This window comes from Malania oleifera, chromosome 12, assembly GCF_029873635.1.
Source record: "Malania oleifera isolate guangnan ecotype guangnan chromosome 12, ASM2987363v1, whole genome shotgun sequence".
NCBI lineage: Eukaryota > Viridiplantae > Streptophyta > Magnoliopsida > Santalales > Ximeniaceae > Malania > Malania oleifera.
Window position 1 is genome coordinate 14,130,546 of NC_080428.1, and position 14,253 is coordinate 14,144,798.

At 40.3% G+C, this 14,253-nt stretch overlaps 1 protein-coding gene and 1 non-coding gene across 2 annotated transcripts; one reads left to right on the plus strand and one right to left on the minus strand.

Moving 5' to 3' along the window:
- Nucleotides 1–715: 715 nt before the first annotated feature.
- Nucleotides 716–11,241, minus strand: LOC131143831 (uncharacterized; the record flags this gene model as incomplete). Its single annotated transcript, XM_058092200.1, has 3 exons — nt 716–902; nt 1,115–1,706; nt 10,491–11,241. Coding segments are annotated over 3 exons (1,530 nt in total), but the record flags the coding sequence as incomplete, so codon positions are not given.
- A 2,311-nt stretch (nt 11,242–13,552) lies between these two features.
- LOC131145300 (small nucleolar RNA R71) lies at nt 13,553–13,658 on the plus strand. The gene has a single exon (XR_009134083.1). It is a non-coding gene; the product is annotated as a small nucleolar RNA R71 (small nucleolar RNA).
- The last annotated feature ends 595 nt before the right edge of the window (nt 13,659–14,253 follow it).

Sequence of the window (14,253 nt, forward strand, 5' to 3'; positions counted from 1 at the left end):
GAGTGGTTGTATGATTAAGGTGGAGGAAAGTAGAGTCCTAAGGGTTTCAAATGTAGTAAGACAATCTTTATCAAACTCAAATGATGCATCTTTGAATAACAAGTTGGTCAAGGGCCAAGAGATTTTGCTAAAGTCCTTGATGAATCGTCAATAGAAACCAACGTGTCCTAGGAACAACCTAACTCTTTTAATAGAAGTAGGGGGAGTTTTGAAATAAACTCTACCTTGTCCTTATCTACTTCAATCCCCCTAGAAAAAATAATATGCCTCAACACTATGCCCTCTTGAATCATAAAATGGCTCCTTTTCCAGCTTAACTCTGAGTTTGTGTCCACACATCTCTCGAGAACTTTAGACAGGTTCTCCAAGCATGCATCAAAGGAGGATCCGAACACAGAAAAATCATCCCTGAAGACCTCAAGGAATTTTTCATCCATGTCAGAAAAATGGCGAGCATGCACCGTTGAAAGGTCGCGAGTGCATTGCATAGCTCGAAAGGCATCCTCCTATAGGCAAAGGTCCCGAATGGGCAGGTGAAGGAAGTCTTCTCCTGATCATCTGGGTGGACCACAACCTGATTATACCCAGAATATTTTTCCAAAAAGTAATAGAAGTTCTAGACCGCCAGCCTCTTTAGGATTTGATCAATGAATGGTAATGGGAAGTGGTCCTTATGGGTGAGGTTATTAAGTTTCTAGTAATCAATGCACACCCATCACCCACTAGTGACACAAGTGGGGATAGCTTCACCCTTATCATTTTCAATAATTGTGATTCCCAATTTCTTGGGAACCACTTGCATGGGGCTCACAAACTCACTATCAGAAGTAGGAAATATTCTCCCAGCATTTAGGCATTTTACAACTTCCTTCAACACCACCTCCTTCACATTGGGGTTTAACCTTCGTTGCATCTCACAAATAGGTTTCACATTTGGATCAAGGTGAATCCGATACATACAAACAAATGGATCTATACCCCTAAGGTCCACCACTCACCACCCTATGCTCTTATATATTTTTGTAAGACATGAATGAGTCGAGACTCCTGTGAACTAGTCAAGCTAGATGAAATGATCATGGGAAGGGTCTCGTGGGGCCCTAAGAAGACATACTTGAGGGAAGCCGGAAGGGGCTTCAACTCAAGGGATGAAGGGGCTTTGATGAAAGGACGTTCTGGAATGCTAGAGAGAGTACGAAGGGTTTTGAACTTAGATTTATAGGGCCTTTTCTTTAAGCTAAAGGCCAAATTACAGACAACAAAAGCATGCTCACACGGGTCCTCTAGACCTAAGATGGAAGACCGATCAAATTGAAGCCTAGCCTCAAGGGGATCCCTAAAAAGAGTCGAGGGGGCAACTTCCTCAACACACTCGTCGACCATATCCACATCTTTGCATGGGACGTCATAAGATGCTTGCTGGGAGGCACAGAACACATTCAGCCTGAGCTTCATGTTGCCAAAGGATATATCCATAACACCAGTCCTACATTGGACGCATGTATTAGCCGTGACTAAGAATGATCGACCCAAGAGGATAAGGATCTGTTTCTTGGCCGAGTCGGTAGGTTCCATATCTAAGACAACAAAGTCAACTGGAAAATAGAATGTATCGACCTTCACTAGGATATCCTCAACAACACCTCGGTGTACTTTCACAGATCGGTCAGCGAAGCTCAAAATGACCGGGGTACGTTTAAGCTCTCCTAGAAAAAAATGTTTGTAGACCGAGTAGGGAAGTAGGTTCACACTTGCTCCCAAACCCAAAAAAGCCCTACCGATAGAGTAATCGCCAATTACACATGAGATGGCGGCAGCGCTAGGGTCCTTAAGCTTTGAGGGAACGTGACGTAACAGAATGGAGCTCACACTCTTGGTTAACGTAACTCTTTTGTTCATATGCACTCGAGATTTGTGCCTTTTGGTGCATAGGTCCTTAAGGAATTAGCATAAGCGTGCACTTGCTTAATTGTGTCTAAGAGAGGAAGATTAACCTTAACTTGCTTAAATGTGTCCATCATGGACTCTACATTTGCTTTCTTCTTAGATTTGGAGTGTGACTAAAGAGCTACATGATATGGCACTACAAGGACATAATGGGGCAATGTTCCATCATCAGAGGAGGCAAGCTTTATGGGATTATTCACTAGATTGGAGGAGGGAATACATGGTTCAACATTGAGCTCTACCCTCATCTTCTCCTTACCCTTACTTTCGTCCGACTTCTCTCCGACCACGTTATCTACCTCCCTAACACTCCTAAGGATGGTCACGACTTGGGCTTGCTCATGATATGTTGAATGATTAGCAGGCGACTCACTCTTTACCCCATATTAGCCTTTTGGGTTAACGAGGGGCTGACTAGGCAACTTACCCTTAACCCGCCTACTCAAAGATGTAGCTAGTTGGACCATGGGGGCCTTTAGCTTCGCTATGGGCTAAGACTGGGAATGGAGTAATTGTCGATCAACCTGATGATCAGCTTCAATACCCTTAAGGGTTTTCAATACCGTCCCTTGAAGAGTGATCATATTGAGGTTGCTGAGGAGGTGGTGGTTGATAAGCTAGTTCACGGGGTGAATGCATGAGAGGATTTTGCTTATTTGAATTTTGAAATGATCGAGGAGGTGGAGCATTTGGTGCTTGCTAAGGTATTGGGGCTGAAAAACTCGGAGCTTGTGGCCTCTAGAAGAAGTTAGGATGTCTGCTCCACCCACGATTATACTTATTGGAGTATAGATCATTGGCCGGCATGTCGTACCAATTTTGAGTGGATTTAACGTCTTCTTGCACAAAATCAGGTGTGGGAGGCACATGAGGGCAAGTATAGTAGGTATAAGAGGGATTGGAGCATATAGCGCACAACACTGTGCACGCCACCGACTGAGGTGGTTGTCCTAAAAACAAGACCTGATCAAGTTTCTTAACAATGGTGTGCAAAGTGGGTGCAAGGTCATGGCCGACTGCTAACTCATAAACTCCCTTAGAATACAAAGAAGAAAGTTGGTAAGGTCTACGAGCAACAACAATATGTTGCTGAGAATTCTCGATGAGAGTCTCAAAGAAAGTCTAAGCCTCATTCTCATGCTTTGTGAGGAAAGTACCTCCACATGTTGCATCGACTATAGATCTATCACGCTCAGCTATCCCCTCATAGAATGTTTGAACTAATTGCCACTTAGAGACTTGATGATACGCAAAAGGTCCCTAAAACGCTCCCACGTCTCAAAAAATTGCTCACCGTCTATCTATGAGAAACTTGTGATCGTCTGCCTAAGCTGATTAGTCTTCCCTATGGAGAAGTACTTTTTGAGAATTTCGAGCTACATAATGACCCAGGTGGTCACCGAGTTCGGCTTTAAAGAATTCAGCCAATATTTGGTTTTATCCTTTAAAGAGAATGGAAATATCCTAAGGTTGAGGTCTTGATTTCAAATTGCGCCACCTCAACATCTGGGATTCGAATTCAAGATAGCGAGGTGTATGCATTAGGAGTGAAATAGTTCCTAAGGGGCCAAAGAGGTTCCTCCTCTACCGCAAGTCAATGGGGAGCAAGAGATTCCAGGTTTTGGTTCTGATTATGGAAAGCGGGAACCGGTTGGCATTCAACCATGACTTTAGGTTCGTAGGACAAGGCTAACTCTGGACTAGAAGTAGATTTCCTAACCGACCTACGAGATCTCTTAATCTTATGGTCTATAGGTACTAATTCTGGATCCAAAGATCTCAAACCTTGCATACAACTCTTTAGTACAAAAAATCAAGACTTTAAACAGCAAACAAGAATATAAAAAAAATTAAAAAAAATCACGTAGTAAACTACACTAAGGTTTGACTCTCTACAGTAACTAAGTCCCCAGCAACAACGCCAAATTTTGGTAGGCTCTCCAAGGCTTGGATCCTTAACTACCAAAGATAAAATTTATAACCTAACTAATCCCAAGTTCAGTAGAACAATGAGTAAGTCGAGTGTCGATCTCTAGGACTCAGTGCAACGCTTTACCAAGTTAACCTAGTTTACTACATTAGAACAAGAATAAAAGATTGATTTTGGTTTTTATATTAAACTATGAAAGCAATTAAAATTGAATTGAAATTCTTTTGGAAAAGCAATTCCTTGGTTAAGAATCCACCCTAGTTAATTCACAATAACTATGTTCGGTCAATTACCTATACCAGGGTTTCAACAGTCAATTAATCCACTTGAGTAACATAACATAGCCGAGTTCATACCAATCATCTAGAGCACGATCAAAAGAATGGGGTATACCCTATCTAGCGAACACTAATTCCTTTCTAGCAACCGTACCCTATTGTGCACAATTAACTGAATCCTAGCTATACTGTTCTTACCTAAGGTTTCATCACAACTATAGAACTAAGTAAATTAGCTACTCATTGTGCATGAAATCAAACATAAAGACATGGTATTGAAGAATGAAATTGAAAGCATAACTTTTATTGAAAATCAGAATTGAAATACAAAGCAAGAATGAAATACAAGTGAACTTGCAATTCGAAATTAACAAAGCAATGCAAATTGACAATTAAAAGAAAACTACTCTAAATGGCACCCAACGGAACTCGTGGGACTCAAAGAACCAAAGAGGAACCAAAGGGGAACAAAAGGGGAACCCTAATCAACTTTTTGAAGTTTGATTTTATGCCCCTTAGGGTTTACATGCATAGAAATTCAAATCAAGAAACTTTCAGCAAACATCTCGCGTAGTTAATTTCTAAACTCGATAACAGTTGACCTAGTCGCACCCCAAGTTCTCTTGGTAGCCCCTGGTCGAACCATTTTAGAAAATTTTCAATTACTTCTTTGTTCAATTGATGGAATCATTGACCAGGTCGCACGTCCAAGGTCTCCTGGTCACGTCCTGGTCGAGGGTCTTCATGAATCTTGCTTGTTGACCAGCTTTTTGGAGTCTTTTATCTTGACCAGGTTGCTCCTTGTGATTTCTTGGTCACATCACATGGTCGATCAAGGACATGCTGCTGTAGCTGAATCAAGGCCTTAGAGACCTAGTTGAGCACATGGTCGAGCCTTGTGCTTCCAAGTTGATAGCTTTGAATCCGCTGCTTAACTCCTTGAGTTAAGCTTCAATTTCTTGAAACATCAAACACACCATGTGTAACTCCGAAAAATGATAAGAAAGGATAATTACAAAGTAAATAAGAACATCGCATAGGAAAATATAGGCCTAAAGTTGCGTATTTTAGGAACCCATCCCACAACACCATCAAACATTTTAATTCTGATGTTCCCTATTCCAACAATTTTGCATTAAGAATTATTTCCCATTAGAATAGAACCAAAATTTACTAACATGTTGGCCCTAGAGTCGAGTTTAGAGGAGGGTGAATGGACTCTTTAGCAGATTTTAGCTTTCCACCACAAAATATAAATCTTAGCAAGATGCAAGAAATTATATCACAATATAAATAATATAAATCATGCACAAGATATAAATAAAAGAGTATAAGGAAGAGAAGTTTGATAAACAATATTAACATGGTTCAGCCCCTTGCCTATGTCCACGCCTTGAGACACTCTCAAGGATTCCACAATCCACTATCAACCTCCTTCACTGACAAAAGAAGCCTTTACACACATGAACAAATTGCTTTCGCTCACCCAGAGCCTTTCAGTAAAGTTCACCAAGAACCCTTACAATCCGATTCACCAAGAACCTTCACACGAGAACCAATCCTTATTGGTCACAATGAGCCCAAACTAAGGAAACCAATCCCTTTAACACTTGGTTCAAAAAGAACCCTTATAAGATAAGAATGAATTACAAAGACAATGATCCTTGAATGAGCTGATATCTAATACAATACAAACCTCACACAAATCTCTCAACTAATGAATCAACACAAGATTAGAAAGCAAGAGAGATTTTGAACACATGAGATGATGAACTAAATGCAAAGTACTTGTGAATGATATTCTAAAGATGTTAATCACTTAATCAATCATTAAATAAGTCTTTGGGCTTGTATTTATAGGAAAATGGACAAACTAACCGTTATATGTCCGTTAGGCATTTAAAATAATAAAATACTTTAAAAACTAGTCATTTTATGCCTATTAGGTTTAGAATCCAATGCAAACCATTGATGGAGTTCCCTAAACCATCGACGGTTTCCTCTTGTCCAAAATTCATTTAGCTTACTACCTGAAACTGTCAAAGCACTTGGCCAAACCATCAACGGTTTGCCCTGTTTCTTTGCTTAGGTGCTTAATCTTGGTTCAAACTTAACCAGAACCAAGTATATGAAAGATTTGAATACTAATATCATTTAAAACTTGTCCCTTATGAAAATACATTTGAGTATAGGATATTTTTGTCAAACTCTTTGTTTTGTCTTTGAAAACCATGAGTATTAAACTTATGACTTAATGAGATTCTATATACTCTTATGAACTAGTATGCACATGAAATTTGCTTAACTATTGCTCAATAAGCATGTGTGAAATAGAAATACAAGAGTTACAACAAATACTACCATGCATGGCCGGGTCACATCAATAACCCATTCAAATATATATATTTTTTTTATTTTATTTGTTCTCGGTTCGTCGCAAATTCTGCTCTTCTGGAGCCTGTATCTCACAAAACTCAAAACATGAAAGTTGTAGATGATCCTTTCCTCTTTCTCTAGAAATTTGAATCGTCTCAATTGGAGCTCAGACGGAAAAGTTATGCATAAAATACGAACAGGTGTCGGTTTTGATTCCCGGGAATTTTCCTACGACAAAAAATTACCAAAACTTCATAAATAGTGTAATAAAGTTCAAGAATGATGATTTTGGCACTTTATTAAAATATTGGACAATTTTAGGCATTTAATTAAAAATATAAACCGTAAAGCCTGAGTTAAACGTCCAATTACGCAGTTTTGATGCGTAATCACACCCCCCAACTAACGTTTTGCTAGTCTCTAGCAAATGGCGTGAATGAATCTTACGGTGGTGTCTACAACTACAAACTCCAATAATCATGAAATCAATGCACATGTGACAATATTATACCACTTCACATACAAGAACATAACTGAATTTCACACAAGCTCGTTCATATTCAGTATACACAACTCCAAAGCACGTCACTCATGCAAGTTTCATCGTTTATATGTGATTTGAGAGTAGTGTACTCACATAAAGTTAATCAGTGGCACATTCAGAGTTAATACAATCATATAAGTTCAAGTATAAACAGGTAAACTCTCGAGGTGTGTGTAATGTGTGTGACTCAGTACACCTAGGACGCCAGTGGACACCTACAGAACGGTCGCTTTGACTCGGCCTAACTGGTATACCCTCAAGAACACTCAAAGAAAATGGGTTCACTCATCATATGTGAGGAGGAGTGTCGCGATCAAACATCCCACATATTAAAATGAACAACGTTAAGTATATGGAGTGGACTAGTCTGGAAAAGATCTAGCCTATCTATGAGGTGTCGGGTCCTTCACCCTAGCATCTTCTCACCTACTCGCCATATCCAACTGAGACCACCCTAGATCAACTTATTCACAAACTTGTCATGAATTCATCTGAGGCATTAATCGGTTGAAGAATTTTCATACGTGAAAAATATGTGTCATGTCCTTGATTCTTTGTGATATGTATGTGGATCAAGCATTAGCGTTTCATCTCATGCGCATGTGTATTGCTTATTCTTTTTTCTGCTCATTCTTTATTTTTTGTCTTTTCTTGGGCAATAAGGACAATCATAACACTTCTTTTGTAATCTTCATACCATCAATGGGAATTGAGCTCGAATAGGAGTTCATGAATTAAGTCTATCTCTAGGGGTGGCTCAGCCTTCACATTTTGAGTAGGCTACAAGACCTAGGTTTCTATCTCCCCACTAGGTGTCACCTCTAGGCTAGCAAATCAAAAATAAAGACTAGTGTACAAGGAATCATCCAAAAAAAGAGAATTGAGTTCTATGAACTCTGATTTGATATTAACGCTCAAAAGGACGATAAATAGCTCAAGGATATCTCACAAGGTGTCATAGTCTCCACGGGTGTTCTCTCAATGCTCACAGGAAACCCTAAGTGCAATGAATCACGTGAGTGTGTATTCAACCTCATGAGATGCCGTGTAAATACATGAAATTATATAGCCACATTAACACGAATGTACTACCAATCAGTTCTTCATGGAGTCATAAGATCATATAAAGAGAAACTACACATGATTGACTCAAGTGTGTCATTCATAAGTTATATGCAAGTATGCGAAGGGTATACAAAGTGTTAAGCATGACATAGTGCAATGTAATTCCTCAGTGCTCCTCCTTTCTTTCTCTCTCTTTTTGATTTTTTTTTTTTTTTGTTTTTTGTTTTTTGTTTTTTTTTTTTTTTTTTAAAACCCAGTACGTGTACGTGCACAGTGTCACATGCAAATGCTCATCCCCCCCAACTAAAGTGAAACATTGTCCTCAATGTGAAAGCGCAAGGGAAATAAAATTGTACACTATAAACAACTAATGGAACAGTACTACTGACTAATGTAATAAGAAAGAAAAGGGAAAAACACAACTAAAACAAATAAACAAAAATAAATAAATAAAAATAAAAATAAAACAGTAGCATAGAAAGGTCAGAGGACTCCCCTAGGGTCTTGCAGAAGCAAGACCTCTTTGTCGACATCGAATGGGGTCATGAAAGGCTTTAGGCGCTGTCCATTGACTGTGAAATGGGTGCCATTCGTCGGATTTACAATCTGTACTGCACCATGAGAATGAACTTTTTCAACAATATATGGACCACCCCATCGAGATTTCAATTTCCCAGGAAACACATGCAGTCGTAAGTCATAGAGTAGCACTTGTTGAGAAGGAAAAAGTTGTTTTTCTTTGATGTTCCTATCATATAGCAACTTCATCCGCTCCTTAGCCAAACGAGCATTATCATAAGCGTCCCTTCGAGATTCTTCAAGCTCGCATACCTGCAATTTTCTTAAACCTGTGGCATCATCAAGTGAAAGGTTAATCTATTTGATAGCCCATAACGCACGATGCTGAATTTCAACAGGTAAATGACACGCCTTACCATATACTAACCTGTAGGGAGACATCCCTAAGTTTGTCTTGAAAGCTGTACGGTAGGCCCAAAGTGCGTCAACAAGTTTTTCTGACCAGTCCTTATGGTTACGACGCACAGTTTTCTCAAATATCGTTTTGATCTCTCTATTGGCCAATTCAGTTTGACCATTGGTCTGAGGGTGGTAAGGGGCAGAGACTTTGTGGGTTACACTATATTTTTGCATGAGTTTTTCAAAAGGTTTGTTACAGAAATGGGACCCTCCATCACTAATGATTGCCTTGGGCATGCCAAAGCGTGCAAATAACTCTTTGAGAAAACGTATGACAACCTTGTGGTCATTAGTTCGACAAGGTATTGCCTCCACCCATTTAGAAACATAGTCCACAGCGACCAAAATGTAAGAATGCCCAAAAGAAATAGGGAAAGGTCCCATAAAATCAATACCCCAACAATCAAAAATCTCAAGAGTCAATATGGGGGACATAGGCATTTCATTCTTGACAGTAATTTTTCCTAATTTTTGACAGGCCTCACATGCTTTACAAAAATTTTCAACATCTTTAAACATGGTGGGCCAGTAGAGTCCACTTTGTAATATTTTTGAAACAGTTTTCTTAACAGCAAAGCGGCCTCTACATATCCCACCATGGCAAAAATGCATCACAAAATTAAATTCATCATCTGGAACACATCTACGCACTAATTGGTCAGAACAATATTTGAATAGGTATAGATTATCAAAATAATAATGTCTTACCTCAGCTAGGAACTTACGCTTGTCTTGGGTGAGCCAATGGTCTGGCATCTGGTCGGTGACGAGATAATTCACAATGTCGGCGAACCATGGAGCGCGTGACACAGCAAAGAGACGTTCATCAGGAAATTCGTCATTCAAGGGAGGGGACACCAGTACCTCGGGTAGCTGCAATCGAGAAAGATGGTCAAGTACAACGTTTTCCACGCCCTTTTTATCGCGTATGGTGATATCGAATTCCTGGAGGAGTAGAATCCACCTGATCAATCTGGGCTTTGCGTCCTTCTTTGCTAATAAATATTTCAAAGCAGAGTGGTCAGTAAAAATAATGACAGGTACACCAATAACATAAGAGCGAAATTTTTCTAAAGCAAAAACAACAGCTAGCAATTCCTTCTCAGTGGTAGTATAATTTCTCTGAGCATCATTCAAAGACTGGCATAATAAATAACTGACGGCTTGTTATCAATTCGTTGACCTAGAACAGCACCAAGAGCGTAGTCGCTAGCGTCGGTCATGATCTCAAATGGCAAGTCCCACCGAGGAGGTTGCATGATAGGCGCAATAGTCAAATGTCGCTTTAGTGTTTCAAAGGCCTGTTGACAATCATCAGTCCACAAAAATTCAATTTCATTTTGCAACAAGGTACATAATGGTTTAGCAATACTACTGAAACCCTCAATAAAATGTCTATAGAACCCGGCATAACCAAGGAAGGAGCGAATATCCCGGACTGTCTTAGGGATAGGTAACTGAGAAATCAACTCTACCTTGGCCCTGTCAACTTCTATACCACGCTCAGAAACCAAATGTCCAAGTACTAAACCACTACGTACCATAAATTGACATTTTTCCCAGTTTAGAAGTAAATTCTTTTCCTCACATCTTTTCAAAATCGCAATTAAATGTGTCAAACAATAATCAAAAGACTTATCGAACACAGAAAAGTCATCCATAAAAATTCCGCACATATCATCTAACATATCAAAGAAAATACTCATCATACAGCGTTGGAAAGTAGCAGGGGCATTGCATAGACCGAATGGCATTCTGCGGAAAGCAAAGGTGCCAAAGGGACAAGTGAAGGTAGTCTTCTCTTGGTCCTCAGGTGCTACGGCAATTTGATAGTAACCAGAAAATCCATCCAAGAAACAATAAAAAGAATTACTAGCTACTTTCTCTAATATCTGATCTAGGAAAGGTAACGAGAAATGATCTTTTCGGCTAGCCGAATTCGATTTACGATAATCAATGCACATTCTCCAACCCGTTACTTTCCTAGATGGGATCAATTCTCCATTAGCATTTTCAATGACAGTCAAACCAGATTTTTTTGGAACTACCTGTGTTGGGCTTACCCATTTGCTGTCGGAGATTGGATAGATGATGTCTGCAGCTAATAATTTCAGCACTTCGTCTTTTACCACCTCTTTCATGGCTGGATTCAGCCTCCTCTGTGCATCTCGAACTGGTTTAGCATCTCCTTCGAGGAAGATGTTATGAGTGCAAATGGAAGGGTCGATACCCTTGATGTCAACAATGGTCCATCCAATCGCTCCTCGATGCTCTTGAAGTACCTGCAATAATTTAGTTTCCTATTCATGAGTAAGGTGTGAAGAAATTACCACAGGGAATGTGCCATCTACTGGACCCAAGAAAGCATATTTCAGCTCAGTAGGCAATGGTTTCAACTCAAGGGTTGGAATTTCTTTTGCGGATGACTTCAGAATTTCTGGTAGGTCAATGGCCTCAAATGTAGGCTTACGCCAACTACTTGTATAACTCACATCAAACATATGAGGACCACTATCTAGGATCTGCTCCTCTGATTCTAGTAATAATTCATCAATCCCTTCAAACTGCGCAAAAGAGTCATTTTCAAGTGCGGCATCGACATCGAGTACCGACAGTAGCTCTGAAGTGTCTAAGTCATCTATCACATCGACTGCATGAGTATCTGCGTCATCACACCCACTTGACATCCTATGAGCATTAAAAACATTCATTTCCAGTGTCATGTTCTCAAATGTGAGCTTCAGGACTCCACTCCAACAGTTAATCAGAGCGTTTGAAGTAGCAAGGAATGGCCGCCCTAAAATGACAGGAGCCTGATAAATGGTGGAAGCAGGCTGCTGCATATCTAAAACAACGAAATCCACGGGATAGTAAAATTTGTCAACCTGAACCAAAACATCCTCAACAATACCTCGTGGAGCCTTTACAGATCTGTCTGCCAACTGTAGCATCATAGTAGTTCTCTTCAATTCACCTAAACCCAGCTGGTCATATAATGAAGACAGAAGTAGATTCACACTACTCCCTAGGTCAAGTAGAGCTCTCCCGATACGAGATTCACCAATCATAATAGGTATCGTGGGGGAGCCAGGATCTCTAAGTTTCTGTGGAGTCTGACTAAGAATCAATGCACTAACCTGCTCAGTTAAGAAAGCCTTTTTCTTCACGTTCAGTTTCCTTTTTACGGTGCAAAGGTCTTTCAGGAATTTTGCATATGCAGGGATCTGTTGTATGGCATCTAAAAGTGGAATATTTATTTTTACCTGCTTGAATATCTCTTGAATCTCCGTATGATACTTGTTCTTTTGGCTAAATGTCAAACGCTGAGGGTATGGTACCACAGGTTGGTATTCCTTAACTGGCTCATCCTCTTTATTATTTGACTTTGTTAAACTTGAGCTGGCCTCGTCTGATTTTTCTTTTCCTTTATCTGTCTCATTTGTCACCTTAGGTATCGGCGTTGTTGTTTGTTGGTCAGTGGCCATTTCAGGACGGGGAACTTCCTTTCCACTTCGCAAAGTAATAACTGCTTTTGCTGACTCAAACGTATCCCCTGAAACAGTGTGCACTGACTGTTGTGGCTGTCTATATACCTGGGGATTAGGCTGAGGCTGTGCAGGGAATTTTCTTTTTTCCAGGGTATTAAGCTATGTATTCATCTTGCTTACGACATCTTTCAGTTCTCCATTGGTCGTAACTTGCATTTGCATGAATTGCTGGAGCATGGTTGCCACCTGCGCTACACTATCATCTGAAGCTTTTTTTACTGGAATGGGGACTAACGCTGGTTGGAATCCTAGTGGTGCATAGCTCTGAGAAAACTGTTTCGGTTAATACTGCGGTGGAGGAGCTACGACTGGATTGTATGTCGGTTGCAGAGGCGGTGCATATGATTGAGGTGCTTGCTGATATCGTGAAGATGATGGACCCGGTTGATCATTTCTCCATTAGAGGTTTGGATGATTCCGCCACCCCGGGTTGTAAGTGTTTGAGAGCGGCTGATTCTGCGTCTTGTTAACCCAATTTGCCGATGACACTTGATCAGATCTGCTTTCTTACAACACAGGTAAGAATTGACAATCCTGAGGTCTGTGGTCTGAAGTCTCACAAATCGTGCAAATCTCAGCTTTCGACTTTTCGGATTCCATGACTTCCAATTTTTTAGATAACGCATCTACAAGGGCCTGTAAGCTAGTGTCCTCTTTAACCTCATATCTGCCCCCGCCACTGATTGCTCGGATAGGTTGGGCAGCTATCGGCACCCGTTCTGGTCGTGCGTTCCACTGCTGGGCACTCTCAGCGAGATAGTCTAAAAATGATAAGCCCTCGTCGGGTTCCTTATGGAAGAACATCTCATTGCACATAGACTGGACAAATTGTTTGCATACAGGGGTTAAAGCAGTAAAAAAATAATTCACCAACCTCCACGATTCGAAACCATGGTGCGGGCATATGTTCATCAAGTCCTTGAATCTCTCCCAACATATTTGGAATGTCTCACCATCTTTTTGCATGAACTGACTGATCTGCTCCTGCAGGTACTGAGTTCTCTGAAGAGGAAAAAACTTATGTAAGAACTCACGCTGCATTTCAGCCCAGCTAGTAATAGAGTTAGGGCGCAAAGAATTAAACCAGATTTTTGCCCTGTCTTTCAGAGAAAAGGGAAACAAACGCAATTTAATGTATTCATCAGTTCCAGCCCTATTAATAAAAGTGGTGCAAACCATCTCAAAGTCTGTCAAGTGTTGGTATGGACTCTCAGAGTCCATCCCGTGAAATTGGGGAATCACAGATAACATGTCATGCTTAAAAGTGAAATTCGGTGCATCCTGGGGCAACACAATGCATGAAGGTGTAGATGTGCGTGCAGGCTGTAGAAAATCTTCAAGTGTACGTGGTGCATGTGCAGCCATAGCTTCTTCAAAATAATTGCCAAACAGATTATTCAGCTCAAATTCAGAATCACTCACAGGACTAACAGGTGAATAGTCAAACTCAGTGCTATGTGTATCCTTACTAGTGCTAGGTGAAAGTCTACACAATCGATTCGAATTATCTCGAACTCAGGGCATCAAACATCACAATCGCCAATAGAAATTCACTAACACGGCAACAGACAATTTGTTTTCAATTTT